A 16,532-nucleotide genomic window follows, 5' to 3' on the forward strand; every position below is an offset into this window, starting at 1 on the left:
AGTGCTTGGAAGACCTGTCTCACCTCTGGGGAGGTTCCCAGTGCTTGGAAGACCTGTCTCACCTCTGGGGAGGTTCCCAGTGCTTGTGCTTGGAAGGCCTGTCTCACCTCTGGGGAGGTTCCCAGTGCTTGGAAGGCCTGTCTCACCTCTGGGGAGGTTCCCAGTGCCTGTCTCACCTCTCTGGGGAGGTTCCCAGTGCTTGGAAGGCCTGTCTCACCTCTCTGGGGAGGTTCCCAGTGCTTGGAAGGCCTGTCTCACCACTCTGGGGAGGTTCCCAGTGCTTGGAAGGCCTGTCTCACCTCTGGGGAGGTTCCCAGTGCTTGGAAGGCCTGTCTCACCTCTGGGGAGGTTCCCAAGGCAGCCAAGGTTGGTCCTTTATTTAAAAGGGGAGTATCAAGCTGATCCTAACCATTATAGGCCCATTTCTATCTTGCCCTGTTAATCAAAAGTGTTGGGAAAACTTCTCAATAATCAACTGACTGGCTCTCTGGTATCCAATGTGGTTTCCGCTCAGGTTATGGATGTGTCACTGCAACCTTAAAAGGTAATAAATGATGTCACCACTGACCTTGATTATAAGCAATGTTGTGCTGCTATTTTTATTGACTTGGCCAACGCATTTGATACGGTAGACAATCCATTCTTGTGGATCGGCTAAGGAGTACTGGTGTCTCTGAGGGGTCTTTGGCTTGTTTGCTAACTACCACTGTCAAATAGTGCAGCGTATAAAGTCAGAACATCTGTGGTCTCAGCCACTGCCCGTCACCAAGGGAGTACCCCAAGGCTCGATCCTAGGCCCCACGCTCTTCTCAATTTACATCAACAACATAGCTCAGGTAATAGGAAGCTCTTTTAATCCATTTATATGCAGATGATACAGTCTTATACTCAGCTGGCCCCTCCCTGGATTTAGTGTTAAGCACTCTACAACAAAGCTTTCTTAGTGTCCAACAAGCTTTATTTTGCACTTAACCTTGTTCAAAATACCTGCAAAACAAAGGTCATGTGGTTCGGTAAGAAGAATGCCCCTCTCCCCACATGTGTATACCACCTCTGGGGGGTTTAGAGCTTGAGTTGTGGGGAGAGAGGCCCCGGTGCACGTGTGTATACCACCTCTGAGGGTTTAGAGCTTGAGTTGTGGGGAGAGAGGCCCCGGTGCACGTGTGTATACCACCTCTGAGGGTTTAGAGCTTGAGTTGTGGGGAGAGAGGCCCCGGTGCACGTGAGTATACCACCTCTGAGGGTTTAGAGCTTGAGTTGTGGGGAGAGAGGCCCCGGTGCACGTGTGTATACCACCTCTGAGGGTTTAGAGCTTGAGTTGTGGGGAGAGAGGCCCCGGTGCATGTGTGTATACCACCTCTGAGGGTTTAGAGCTTGAGTTGTGCACCGGGGCCTCTCACTCCACTTTCTATTCTAGTTAGAGACAGTCTGCACTGTTCTGTGAAGGGAGTAGGACACAGAGTTGTACGAGATCTTCAGTTCCTTGGTAATTTCTCACATGGAATAGCCTTCATTTCTCAGAACAAGAATAGACTGACGAGTTTCAGAAGAAAGTTCTTTGTTTCTGACCATTTTGAGCCTGTAATCGAACCCACAAAGGCTGATGCTCCAGATACTCAACTAGTCTAAAGAAGGCCAGTTGTATTGCTTCTTTAATCAGAACAACAGTTTTCAGCTGTGCTAAAAGAATTGCAAAAGGGTTTTCTAATGATCAATTAGCCTGATAAACTTGGATTAGCTAACACAACGTGCCATTGGAACACAGGAGTGATGGTTGCAAATAAATGGGCCTCTGTACACCTATGTAGATATTCCATTAAAAATCAGCCGTGTCCAGCTACAACAGTCATTTACAACATTAACAATGTCTACACTATTTCTGATCAATGTGATGTTATTTAAATGGACCAAAAAAAAGTTTTTCTTTCAAAAACAAGGACATTTCTAAGTGACCCCAAACTTCTTTTGAACGGTTGTGTGTGTATATATATATATACCACCCGGCTACTCTCATCCCTGCACCTTAGAGGCTGCTGCCCTATAGACATGGAATCACTGGTCACTCTCATCCCTGCACCTTAGAGGCTGCTGCCCTATAGACATGGAATCACTAGTCACTCTCATCCCTGCACCTTAGAGGCTGCTGCCCTATAGACATGGAATCACTGGTCACTCTCATCCCTGCACCTTAGAGGCTGCTGCCCTATAGACATGGAAACACTGGCCACTTTAATAATGGAACACTAGTCACTCTCAACCCTGCACCTTAGAGGCTGCTGCCCTATAGACATGGAATCACTGGTCACTCTCATCCCTGCACCTTAGAGGCTGCTGCCCTATAGACATGGAATCACTGGCCACTTTAATAATCGAACACTAGTCACTCTCAACCCTGCACCTTAGAGGCTGCTGCCCTATAGACATGGAATCACTAGTCACTCTCATCCCTGCACCTTAGAGGCTGCTGCCCTATAGACATGGAATCACTAGTCACTCTCAACCCTGCACCTTAGAGGCTGCTGCCCTATAGACATGGAATCACTGGTCACTCTCAACCCTGCACCTTAGAGGCTGCTGCCCTATAGACATGGAATCACTAGTCACTCTCATCCCTGCACCTTAGAGGCTGCTGCCCTATAGACATGGAATCACTAGTCACTCTCATCCCTGCACCTTAGAGGCTGCTGCCCTATAGACATGGAATCACTGGTCACTTTAATAATGGAACACTAGTCACTCTCATCCCTGCACCTTAGAGGCTGCTGCCCTATAGACATGGAAACACTGGTCACTCTCATCCCTGCACCTTAGAGGCTGCTGCCCTATAGACATGGAATCACTGGTCACTCTCATCCCTGCACCTTAGAGGCTGCTGCCCTATAGACATGGAAACACTAGTCACTCTCATCCCTGCACCTTAGAGGCTGCTGCCCTATAGACATGGAATCACTGGTCACTTTAATAATGGAACACTAGTCACTCTCATCCCTGCACCTTAGAGGCTGCTGCCCTATAGACATGGAAACACTGGCCACTTTAATAATGGAACACTAGTCACTCTCATCCCTGCACCTTAGAGGCTGCTGCCCTATAGACATGGAATCACTGGTCACTCTCATCCCTGCACCTTAGAGGCTGCTGCCCTATAGACATGGAATCACTGGTCACTCTCATCCCTGCACCTTAGAGGCTGCTGCCCTATAGACATGGAAACACTGGCCACTTTAATAATGGAACACTAGTCACTCTCAACCCTGCACCTTAGAGGCTGCTGCCCTATAGACATGGAATCACTGGTCACTTTAATAATGGAACACTAGTCACTCTCATCCCTGCACCTTAGAGGCTGCTGCCCTATAGACATGGAAACACTGGCCACTTTAATAATGGAACACTAGTCACTCTCATCCCTGCACCTTAGAGGCTGCTGCCCTATAGACATGGAATCACTGGTCACTCTCATCCCTGCACCTTAGAGGCTGCTGCCCTATAGACATGGAATCACTGGTCACTCTCAACCCTGCACCTTAGAGGCTGCTGCCCTATAGACATGGAAACACTGGCCACTTTAATAATGGAACACTAGTCACTCTCAACCCTGCACCTTAGAGGCTGCTGCCCTATAGACATGGAATCACTGGTCACTTTAATAATGGAACACATCCCTGCACCTTAGAGGCTGCTGCCCTATAGACATGGAATCACTGGCCACTTTAATAATGGAACACTAGTCACTCTCATCCCTGCACCTTAGAGGCTGCTGCCCTATAGACATGGACATGGAATCACTGGTCACTCTCATCCCTGCACCTTAGAGGCTGCTGCCCTATAGACATGGAATCACTGGTCACTCTCATCCCTGCACCTTAGAGGCTGCTGCCCTATAGACATGGAATCACTGGTCACTCTCAACCCTGCACCTTAGAGGCTGCTGCCCTATAGACAGAGACATGGAATCACTAGTCACTCTCATCCCTGCACCTTAGAGGCTGCTGCCCTATAGACATGGAATCACTGGTCACTCTCATCCCTGCACCTTAGAGGCTGCTGCCCTATAGACATGGAAACACTAGTCACTCTCATCCCTGCACCTTAGAGGCTGCTGCCCTATAGACATGGAATCACTGGTCACTTTAATAATGGAACACTAGTCACTCTCATCCCTGCACCTTAGAGGCTGCTGCCCTATAGACATGGAAACACTGGTCACTCTCATCCCTGCACCTTAGAGGCTGCTGCCCTATAGACATGGAATCACTGGTCACTTTAATAATGGAACACTAGTCACTCTCATCCCTGCCCCTTAGAGGCTGCTGCCCTATAGACATGGAATCACTGGTCACTCTCATCCCTGCACCTTAGAGGCTGCTGCCCTATAGACATGGAATCACTGGTCACTTTAATAATGGAACACTCTCATCCCTGCACCTTAGAGGCTGCTGCCCTATAGACATGGAATCACTGGTCACTTTAATAATGGAACACTAGTCAGTTTAATAATGTTACTGTATGTATACTGTATGTATATACTGTTTTCTATTAGACTACGACATTGCTCGTCCTAATATTTATATACTTATATATATTATACTTATTTATTTATATACTTAATTCCATTATTTTACTTTTAGATGTGTGTATATTGTTGTGAATTATTAGATACAACTGCACTGTTGGAGCTAGGAACACAAGTATTTAGTCAAATATTACTGCACTGTTGGAGCTAGAAACACAAGCATTAAGTCAGATATTACTTCACTGTTGGAGCTAGAAACACAAGCATTAAGTCAGATATTACTTCACTGTTGGAGCTAGAAACACAAGCATTAAGTCAGATATTACTTCACTGTTGGAGCTAGAAACACAAGCATTTAGTCAGATATCACTGTTGGAGCTAGAAACACAGTATTTCGCTACATCAGCAATAACATCTGCTAAATATGTGTATGTGACCAAAAACATTAGATTTGCCATATGTTATCCATACAATCTGTTACACATACTGGATACTGAGCTGTACAAATAAAGTCATCGACACCCTGTGTCTGTTTACAGACAATGTACAGATAAAATAACCTATTAGATTTAACTTGCACTAAACGTGATGGATGGTATGTAAATTACTACAGTTCAGCATCATCACCAGTGGAGGAACAAGCCTGGAGGCAAATCCACAGTACAGACATGATCATGCATTACCCAGAACTGGACAGGGTAGGGGGGCAGAGTAGGACAGGGAGGGGGGCAGAGTAGACAGGGAGGGGGGGGGGGGCAGAGTAGGACAGGGAGGGGGGGGCAGAGTAGGACAGGGAGGGGGGCAGAGTAGACAAGGAGGGGGCAGAGTAGGGCAGGAGGGGGCAGAGTAGGGCAGGGAGGGGGCAGAGTAGGGAAGGGGGGGCAGAGTAGGACAGGGAGGGGGCAGAGTAGGGAAGGAGGGGCAGAGTAGGGCAGGGAAGGAGGGGCAGAGTAGGGCAGAGTAGGGCAGAGAGGGGGGCAGGGTAGGGCAGGGAGGGGGCAGGGTAGGGCAGGGAGGGGGCAGGGGGCAGGGAGGGGGGCAGAGTAGGGCAGGGAGGGGGCAGAGTAGGGGAGGGAGAGGGGCAGGGAGGGCAGGGAGGGAGGGGGCAGAGTAGGGCAGGGAGGGGGGCAGAGTAGACAGGGAGGGGGCAGAGCAGGGCAGGGAGGGGGCAGAGTAGGGCAGGGAGGGGGGCAGAGCAGGGCAGGGAGGGGGCAGAGTAGGGAAGGAGGGGCAGAGTAGGACAGGGAGGGGGGGCAGAGTAGGACAGGGAGGGGGGCAGAGTAGGGGGAGGGGGGCAGAGGGGACAGGGAGGGGGCAGAGCAGGGCAGGGAGGGGGCAGAGTAGGGCAGGGAGGGGGCAGAGTAGACAGGGAGGGGGGGCAGAGCAGGGGGAGGGGGCAGAGCAGGGCAGGGAGGGGGCAGAGTAGGGCAGGGAGGGGGCAGAGTAGGGCAGGGAGGGGGCAGAGTAGGACAGGGAGGGGGCAGAGTAGGGCAGGGAGGGGGCAGTGTAGGGCAGGGAGGGGGCAGGGTAGGGCAGGGTAGGGCAGGGAGGGGGCAAAGTAGGGCAGAGTAGGGCAGAGTAGGGCAGGGTAGGACAGGGATGGGGGAGTAGGGCAGGGAGGGGGAGTAGGACAGGGGGAGTAGGGCAGGGAGGGGGGGGCAGAGTAGGGCAGGGAGGGGGGGGCAGAGTAGGGACAGGGGGGGGGGGGGCAGAGTAGGACAGGGGGGCAGAGTAGGACAGGGGGGCAGAGTAGGACAGGGGGGCAGAGTAGGGGGGCAGAGTAGGACAAACATCTTAGGGCAGAGTAGGGCAGGGAGGGGGCAGAGTTGGACAGTGAGGGGGGCAGAGTAGGGGGGGGTACTTACCGACATGGCAGCATGGTCATTGCAGTTATTCTGAGCAGAACCAGAACCACCCAAACAAATGAAACATGTCCAGAATAGGAGGGAGAGAAAGGATGGCAACAATAAATGGACAGGAAAAGAAAAACCAGAGACCCAGCATGCTTTGCAGAGGAAGTCAAATCAATAGAGAAATACATTATAGATTTACATCACTGTGGGAGACAGAGGAGACATTCCTTAAGAAAAACATCTTAAAAACAGAACGAGAATAAAAAAGCTGGAAATGATTTTATACAAGATAAGGAAGCTGGTGTACAAAGCAACCAGCAACAGGTCTGGTCTGGGGTTTTTCACCAGCAACAGGTCTGGTCTGGGGTTCCACCAGCAACAGGTCTGGTCTGGGGTTCCACCAGCAACAGGTCTGGTCTGGGGTTCCACCAACAACAGGTCTGGGGTTCCACCAGCAACAGGTCTGGGGTTCCACCAGCAACAGGTCTGGGGTTCCACCAGCAACAGGTCTGGGGTTCCACCAGCAACAGGTCTGGGGTTCCACCAGCAACAGGTCTGGGGTTCAACCAGCAACAGGTCTGGGGGGTTCCACCAGCAACAGGTCTGGTCTGGGGTTCCACCAGCAACAGGTCTGGTCTGGGGTTCCACCAGCAACAGGTCTGGGGTTCCACCAGCAACAGGTCTGGTCTGGGGTTCCACCAGCAACAGGTCTGGTCTGGGGTTCCACCAGCAACAGGTCTGGTCTGGGGTTCCACCAGCAACAGGTCTGGTCTGGGGTTCCACCAGCAACAGGTCTGGTCTGGTGTTCCACCAGCAACAGGTCTGGTCTGGGGTTTCACCAGCAACAGGTCTGGTCTGGGGTTCCACCAGCAACAGGTCTGGGGTTCCACCAGCAACAGGTCTGGGGTTCCACCAGCAACAGGTCTGGGGTTCCACCAGCAACAGGTCTGGGGTTCCACCAGCAACAGGTCTGGGGTTCCACCAGCAACAGGTCTGGGGTTTCACCAGCAACAGGTCTGGGGTTTCACCAGCAACAGGTCTGGTCTGGGGTTCCACCAGCAACAGGTCTGGTCTGGGGTTCCACCAGCAACAGGTCTGGTCTGGGGTTCCACCAGCAACAGGTCTGGGGTTTCACCAGCAACAGGTCTGGTCTGGGGTTCCACCAGCAACAGGTCTGGGGTTCCACCAGCAACAGGTCTGGGGTTCAACCAGCAACAGGTCTGGGGTTCAACCAGCAACAGGTCTGGTCTGGGGTTCCACCAGCAACAGGTCTGGTCTGGGGTTCAACCAGCAACAGGTCTGGGGTTTCACCAGCAACAGGTCTGGGGTTCAACCAGCAACAGGTCTGGGGTTCAACCAGCAACAGGTCTGGGGTTTCAGCAGCAACAGGTCTGGGGTTCAACCAGCAACAGGTCTGGGGTTTCACCAGCAACAGGTCTGGTCTGGGGTTTCACCAGCAACAGGTCTGGTCTGGGGTTCCACCAGCAACAGGTCTGGTCTGGGGTTCCACCAGCAACAGGTCTGGTCTGGGGTTCCACCAGCAACAGGTCTGGTCTGGGGTTCCACCAGCAACAGGTCTGGTCTGGGGTTCCACCAGCAACAGGTCTGGGGTTCCACCAGCAACAGGTCTGGTCTGGGGTTCCACCAGCTACAGGTCTGGGGTTCCACCAGCAACAGGTCAGGTCTGGGGTTCCACCAGCTACAGGTCTGGTCTGGGGTTCCACCAGCTACAGGTCTGGGGTTCCACCAGCAACAGGTCAGGTCTGGGGTTCCACCAGCAACAGGTCAGGTCTGGGGTTCCACCAGCTACAGGTCTGGGGTTTCACCAGCAACAGGTCTGGGGTTCAACCAGCAACAGGTCTGGGGTTCCACCAGCAACAGGTCTGGTCTGGGGTTCTACCAGCAACAGGTCTGGGGTTCAACCAGCAACAGGTCTGGGTGTTTCCACCAGCAAAAGGTCTGGGTGTTTCCACCAGCAACAGGTCTGGGGTTCCACCAGCAAAAGGTCTGGGGTTTCACCAGCAACAGGTCTGGTCTGGGGTTTCACCAGCAACAGGTCTAGACTGGGGTTTCACCAGCAACAGGTCTAGACTGGGGTTTCACCAGCAACAGGTCTGGTCTGGGGTTCCACCAGCAACAGGTCTGGTCTGGGGTTTCACCAGGAACAGGTCTGGTCTGGGGTTCCACAAGCAACAGGTCTGGTCTGGGGTTTCACAAGCAACAGGTCTGGTCTGGGGTTCCACCAGCAACAGGTCTAGGGTTCCACCAGCAACAGGTCTGGTCTGGGGTTCCAACAGCAACAGGTCTGGGGTTCCACCAGCAACAGGTCTGGTCTGGGGTTCCAACAGCAACAGGTCTGGGGTTTCAACAGCAACAGGTCTGGGGTTTCACAAGCAACAGGTCTGGTCTGGGGTTCCAACAGCAACAGGTCTGGGGTTCCACCAGCAACAGGTCTGGTCTGGGGTTCCAACAGCAACAGGTCTGGGGTTTCACCAGCAACAGGTCTGGTCTGGGGTTCCAACAGCAACAGGTCTGGGGTTTCACCAGCAACAGGTCTGGTCTGGGGTTTCACCAGCAACAGGTCTGGTCTGGGGTTTCACCAGCAACAGGTCTGGTCTGGGGTTTCACCAGCAACAGGTCTGGTCTGGGGTTTCACCAGCAACAGGTCTGGGGTTCCACCAGCAACAGGTCTGGGGTTCCACCAGCAACAGGTCTGGTCTGGGGTTTCACCAGCAACAGGTCTGGGGTTTCACCAGCAACAGGTCTGGGGTTTCATCAGCAACAGGTCTGGGGTTTCACCAGCAACAGGTCTGGGGTTTCACCAGCAACAGGTCTGGTCTGGGGTTCCACCAGCAACAGGTCTGGTCTGGGGTTCCACCAGCAACAGGTCTGGGGTTCAACCAGCAACAGGTCTGGTCTGGGGTTCCACCAGCAACAGGTCTGGTCTGGGGTTCCACCAGCAACAGGTCTGGTCTGGGGTTCCACCAGCAACAGGTCTGGTCTGGGGTTCCACCAGCAACAGGTCTGGGGTTTCACCAGCAACAGGTCTGGGGTCTGGGTCTGGGGTTCACCAGCAACAGGTCTGCAACAGGTCTGGGGTTCCACCAGCAACAGGTCTGGGGTTCAACCAGCAACAGGTCTGGTCTGGGGTTCCACCAGCAACAGGTCTGGTCTGGGGTTCAACCAGCAACAGGTCTGGGGTTTCACCAGCAACAGGTCTGGTCTGGGGTTCCACCAGCAACAGGTCTGGTCTGGGGTTCCACCAGCAACAGGTCTGGTCTGGGGTTCCACCAGCAACAGGTCTGGGGTTCCACCAGCAACAGGTCTGGGGTTCAACCAGCAACAGGTCTGGTCTGGGGTTCCACCAGCAACAGGTCTGGTCTGGGGTTCAACCAGCAACAGGTCTGGGGTTCCACCAGCAACAGGTCTGGGGTTCAACCAGCAACAGGTCTGGGGTTCAACCAGCAACAGGTCTGGGGTTCCACCAGCAACAGGTCTGGGGTTCCACCAGCAACAGGTCTGGTCTGGGGTTCCACCAGCAACAGGTCTGGTCTGGGGTTCAACCAGCAACAGGTCTGGGGTTCAACCAGCAACAGGTCTGGGGTTCAACCAGCAACAGGTCTGGGGTTTCACCAGCAACAGGTCTGGGGTTCAACCAGCAACAGGTCTGGTCTGGGGTTCAACCAGCAACAGGTCTGGGGTTCCACCAGCAACAAGAGCACAGCGTATGTCCTCTGTCTCTAGCTACCTCCCGACCAACTGGGATTGGCTCTTTGGTCTGTTTCATTGCAGTTGTTCTCCCCCAGAAATCTCATTTTGTTACGTTGTTTTGCTGTAGCGATTCATATCCTCCCCGGTCACTCTTCAGTCTAATATTATGCCAAGTCATTATCATAACCTACAATGATCTTGTTCCCTTGAGCTTTTCTGTGGAACTAAAAGAATGAAATTGGCACCGAAGATAAGCAGTACACAACTCCAACACTGACTACACAGTACTGCAGTACACAACTCCAACACTGAATACACAGTACTGCAGTACATAACTCCAACACTGACTACACAGTACAGCAGTACACAACTCCAACACAGACACACAGTACTGCAGTACACAACTCCAACACTGAATACACATTACTGGTACTCAGTACACAACTACACAACTCCAACACTGAATACACAGTACTGCAGTACACAACTCCAACACTGATTCCATACACAGTACTGCAGTACACAACTCCAACACTGAATACACAGTACTGCAGTACACAACTCCAACACTGAATACACAGTACTGCTGTACACAACTCCAACACATAGACACATTACTGCAGTACACAACTCCAACACTGAATACACAGTACTGCAGTACACAACTCCAACACATAGACACATTACTGCAGTACACAACTCCAACACATGACACATTACTGCAGTACACAACTCCAACACTGAATACACATTACTGCAGTACACAACTCCAACACAACACACAGTACTGCAGTACACAACTCCAACACTGAATACACAACTCTGGTCACTACTGCAGTACACAACTCCAACACTGAATACACAGTACTGCAGTACATAACTCCAACACTGACACACAGGTACTGCAGTCACACAACTCCAACACTGAATACACAGTACTGCTGTACACAACTCCAACACTGAACACAGTACTGCAGTACACAACTCCAACACTGAATACACAGTACTGCAGTACACAACTCCAACACTGAATACACATTACTGCAGTACACAACTCCAACACATAGACACATTACTGCAGTACACAACTCCAACACTGAATACACAGTACTGCAGTACACAACTCCAACACTGAATACACATTACTGCAGTACACAACTCCAACACTGAATACACAACTCCAACACTGACACACATTACTGCAGTACATAACTCCAACACTGAATACACAGTACTGCAGTACATAACTCCAACACTGACACACATTACTGCATTCCATAACTCCAACACTGAATACACAGCACTGCAGTACATAACTCCAACACTGAATACACATTACTGCAGTACACAACTCCAACACTGAATACACAGTACTGCAGTACATAACTCCAACACTGAATACACAGTACTGCAGTACATAACTCCAACACTGAATACACAACTCCAACACTGAATACACATTACTGCAGTACATAACTCCAACACTGAATACACAGTACTGCAGTACACAACTCCAACACTGAATACACAACTCCAACACTGAATACACAGTACTGCAGTACATAACTCCAACACTGAATACACATTACTGCATTCCATAACTCCAACACTGAATACTCAGTACTGCTGTACATAACTCCAACACTGAATACACATTACTGCAGTACATAACTCCAACACTGAATACATAACTCCAACACTGAATACACATTACTGCAGTACACAACTCCAACACTGAATACACAGTACTGCAGTACACAACTCCAACACTGAATACACAGTACTGCAGTACATAACTCCAACACTGAATACACAGTACTGCAGTACATAACTCCAACACTGAATACACATTACTGCAGTACATAACTCCAACACATGAGACACATTACAGCAGTAACACAGACACAACTCCAACACTGAATTACTGCAGTACATAACTCCAACACTGAATACACAGTACTGCAGTACATAACTCCAACACATAGACACACTACTGCAGTACATTACTCCAACACAGACACATTACTGCAGTACACTCCAACACATAGACACACTACTGCAGTACATAACTCCAACACATAGACACATTACTGCAGTACATAACTCCAACACTATACACATTACTGCAGTACATAACTCCAACACTATATACACATTACTGCAGTACATAACTCCAACACTGAATACACATTACTGCAGTACATAACTCCAACACTGATATACACAGTACTGCAGTACATAACTCCAACACTGATATACACATTACTGCAGTACATAACTCCAACACTATACACATTACTGCAGTACATAACTCCAACAGGATATACACATTACTGCAGTACATAACTCCAACACATACACATTACTGCAGTACATAACTCCAACACATATACACATTACTGCAGTACATAACTCCAACACATAGACACATTACTGCAGTACATAACTCCAACATAGACACATTACTGCAGTACATAACTCCAACACAGACACATTACTGCAGTACATAGCTCCAACACATAGACACATTACTGCAGTACAGGACTCCAACACAGTGGGTATCATCATTACAGCAGTACTAACCCAATGAGAAGCACAGTAGATACAAGTCACCACAGTGACAACACTGATACAAGAACAACACTTCAACACACTACTGCAGTAATAACTCACAACAACAACACTACCATCTCCCAGAGTTCCCACTGCCTGCGGGGGGAGTACATAACTCCAACAGGTGTGTGAATACACAGGTACTGCAGTACATAACTCCATGAGGAATCCACTGTACTGGCATCCGACTCCAACATGCCCCAATCATAGTCTGCAGCTGGATGAACTCATCTATCTTCTGGTTCAGTTTGCAGTACATCTATGCATGGCGTGATCCTGGATACACCACTCACAACGTAGTACTATACAGAATTGAACGTCAGTACTGGAGGTTACACTGACAGAATAACTGAACACCAGAAGACTACGGAGGTTACTACTGACAGAATGATCTGAACACTGCAGTAATAACTCCAATAGGTATACTACTGACAGAATGAGCTGAACACCATTACTGCAGAACTCCAACACTGAATTACTACTGACAGAATAACTCTGAACACCAAAGACTACGGAGGTTACTACTGACAAAACTGCAGTACATGAACACCAACACATAGTAAGACTACAGGTTACTACTGACAGAATACACTGAACTCCAACAGGTAAGACTACACAGGTACTGCAGTACATAACAACATGAGACACATACTGCAGTTACTAACTGACAGAATGAGCTGAACGCAGTACTACGGAGGTTACTACTGACAGAATGAGCTGAACACTACGGAGGTTACTACTGACAGAATGAGCTGAACACCAGGTAAGACTATTACTACTGACAGAATGAGCTGAACACCAGTACTACACAGTTACTGCAGTACAGAATGAACTGAACATACTACAGGTACCTGACAGAATGGGTATCAGGTAAGACTACAGAGGTTACTACTGACAGTAATGAGCTGAACACCAGGTAAGATACAAGTTACTACTGACACAATGAGCTGAACACCAGGTAAGACACTTACTACTGACAAGAACTGAACACTTAAGACACACTTACTACTGACAGAATAGCTCACAGACACTACAACAGAATGACTCCATCTACTGACAGAATGAGCTGAACACCAGAACACTACGGCAGGTTACTACTGACAGAATGAGCTGAACACAGGCAGGTTACTACTGACAGAATGAGCTGAACGCCAACAGTATAGACACATACGGAGGTTACTACTGACAGAATGAGCTGAACACCAGGTAAGACTACGGAGGTTACTACTGACAGAATGAGCTGAACACCAGGTAAGACTACGGAGGTTACTACTGACAGAATGATGAACGTCAGTCCAATAGGTTACTACACAGAATGAGCTGAACACCAGGTAAGACTACGGAGGTTACTACTGACAGAATGAGCTGAACTCCAGGTAAGACTCCGGCATTACTACTGAAAGAATCTGATACACAGGTGCAGGCAACTAACATATACTACTGACAGAATGACTCACCAGTAAGACACATTACTAGACAGAATGAGCTGAACACATAACACTACGGAGGTTACTACTGACAGAATGAGACATGAACACCAGGTACAGACACATTAGGTTACTACTGACACATAATTACTGAACACCAGGTAAGACTACGGAGGTTACTACTGACAGAATGAGCTGAACACCAGGTAAGACTACGGAGGTTACTACTGACAGAATGAGCTGAACACTTCAGGTACACTACGGAGGTTACTATCTCCCAGAGTTCCCCTGACACCGGCAGGTGTGTGAAGACCTAGGTTACAGAATGAGCTGAACACCAGGTAAGACTACGGAGGTTACTACTGACAGAATGAGCTGAACACCAGGTAAGACTACGGAGGTTACTACTGACAGAATGAGCTGAACACCAGGTAAGACTACGGAGGTTACTACTGACAGAATGAACACCAGGTAAGCTGAGGTTACTACTGACAGAATGAGCTGAACGTCAGTACTACGGAGGTTACTACTGACAGAATGAGCTGAACACCAGGTAAGACTACGGAGGTTACTACTGACAGAATGAGCTGAACACCAGGTAAGACTACGGAGGTTACTACTGACAGAATGAGCTGAACACCAGGTAAGACTACGGAGGTTACTACTGACAGAATGAGCTGAACACCAGGTAAGACTACGGAGGTTACTACTGACAGAATGAGCTGAACACCAGGTAAGACTACGGAGGTTACTACTGACAGAATGAGCTGAACGTCAGTACTACGGAGGTTACTACTGACAGAATGAGCTGAACACCAGGTAAGACTACGGAGGTTACTACTGACAGAATGAGCTGAACACCAGGTAAGACTACGGAGGTTACTACTGACAGAATGAGCTGAACACCAGGTAAGACTACGGAGGTTACTACTGACAGAATGAGCTGAACACCAGGTAAGACTACGGAGGTTACTACTGACAGAATGAGCTGAACACCAGGTAAGACTACGTCAGTACACGTTGATGAACTACGCTGAAGTACTGGAAGCCCTGTAAAGTTTATGACAATTCCCTTATTCCAACAGCAACACAAGAGAAGAGACTAATGTGTAGCTCAGTTGGTAGAATGAGCTGAACGCCAGGGTAAGACTGGGTTCGATCCACGTTGATGAACACACTGAATGTACTGGAAGACTGTAAAGTTTATGACAATTCCCTTATTCCAACAGCAACACAAGAGAATTAGATTAATGAATATACCTTAAAAGTTTTGGTTGGTTTAATAGTTATATCAAGTTAGTGTGAAGTAGAAACACTGGTGGAGGTTTCAGATTTCCTACAGTACCTTAAAGGTGGAAAGTCCATAGAGCCGCGTGGTGTGCACGGTCTCAGGTGAGACGTTGGTGATGTTGGTGATGAAGTCCTCCAGGTATTTACAGGCCTGCTCCAGGTGGGTTGTGTTGATGATGATCTGAACCAACTGTAACACAAAGAGAGACGTAAATGGGACCAAGTGGGTCAACTGGAAAATATATCAACAACCTTACACTTTTCTTAAATTATTCCTTTTCAAATAAGATCAAATAGAAAACAAAATATTTTGTTCACCACACCTTGCAGAACCAGTTTTTTGTATTTTGTTTTTTAGTAAACTCAGGTTTATAATTATTAGCACCCCCGAGCTAGTACTTGGTGGCCTTAGGCCAAGAAAACTGACAACAAAGCTTCCTTTAGCATCAATGAGCTGCACCTTTCTAACGACCATTCCTCCCTCAGCAACAAACTGCTCTAATTGTCAATGTTTCAGGCGGTGCCCTCCACCAACTGCTCTAATTCTCAATGTTTCAGGTGGTGCCCTCCACCACCAACTGCTCTAATTCTCATTGTTTCAGGTGGTGCCCTCCACCAACTGCTCTAATTCTCAATGTTTCAGGTGGTGTCCTCCACCAACTGCTCTAATTCTCAATGTTTCAGGTGGTGTCCTCCACCAACTGCTCTAATTCTCAATGTTTCAGGTGGTGTCCTCCACCAACTGCTCTAATTCTCAATGTTTCAGGTGGTGTCCTCCACCAACTGCTCTAATTGTCAATGTTTCAGGTGGTGCCCTCCACCAAATGCTCTAATTCTCAATGTTTCAGGTGGTGCCCTCCACCAACTGCTCTAATTGTCAATGTTTCAGGTGGTGCCCTCCAATGTTTCCAGCCCTCCACCAACTGCTGTTGTCAGATCTCACCATACGTTTTGGACGAGATTCAGATCTGGACTCTTCTCTGGCCACTCCAGAGCAGTCCAGCATTTTCTTCTTAACCATTCCTGAGGGGTAGAGGGGCCAGACGAAAGCTACTCCTCAGGAAAAAGATTCTATGGTCTGATGCCAAGTCTAGAGGAGACCTGGCAACATACCTACGGTGA

General features: G+C 49.1%; 1 protein-coding gene across 1 annotated transcript in view; it reads right to left on the reverse strand.

Moving 5' to 3' along the window:
* LOC124025738 (exocyst complex component 6-like) overlaps positions 1 to 14,429 on the reverse strand; it is a 53,529-nt gene extending 39,100 nt beyond the window's left edge. Inside the window, exons 1-2 of the mRNA XM_046339072.1 lie at positions 14,416 to 14,429; positions 6,382 to 6,411 (exon numbers count right to left, since the gene is read on the reverse strand). Of these exons, the coding sequence (XP_046195028.1) occupies positions 6,382 to 6,387 (6 nt within the window). The 5' untranslated portion in view covers positions 6,388 to 6,411; positions 14,416 to 14,429. The remainder of the gene's footprint in view (positions 1 to 6,381; positions 6,412 to 14,415) is intronic.
* Positions 14,430 to 16,532: the final 2,103 nt, after the last annotated feature.

This window comes from Oncorhynchus gorbuscha, unplaced genomic scaffold, assembly GCF_021184085.1.
Source record: "Oncorhynchus gorbuscha isolate QuinsamMale2020 ecotype Even-year unplaced genomic scaffold, OgorEven_v1.0 Un_scaffold_2397, whole genome shotgun sequence".
NCBI classification, from domain to species: domain Eukaryota; kingdom Metazoa; phylum Chordata; class Actinopteri; order Salmoniformes; family Salmonidae; genus Oncorhynchus; species Oncorhynchus gorbuscha.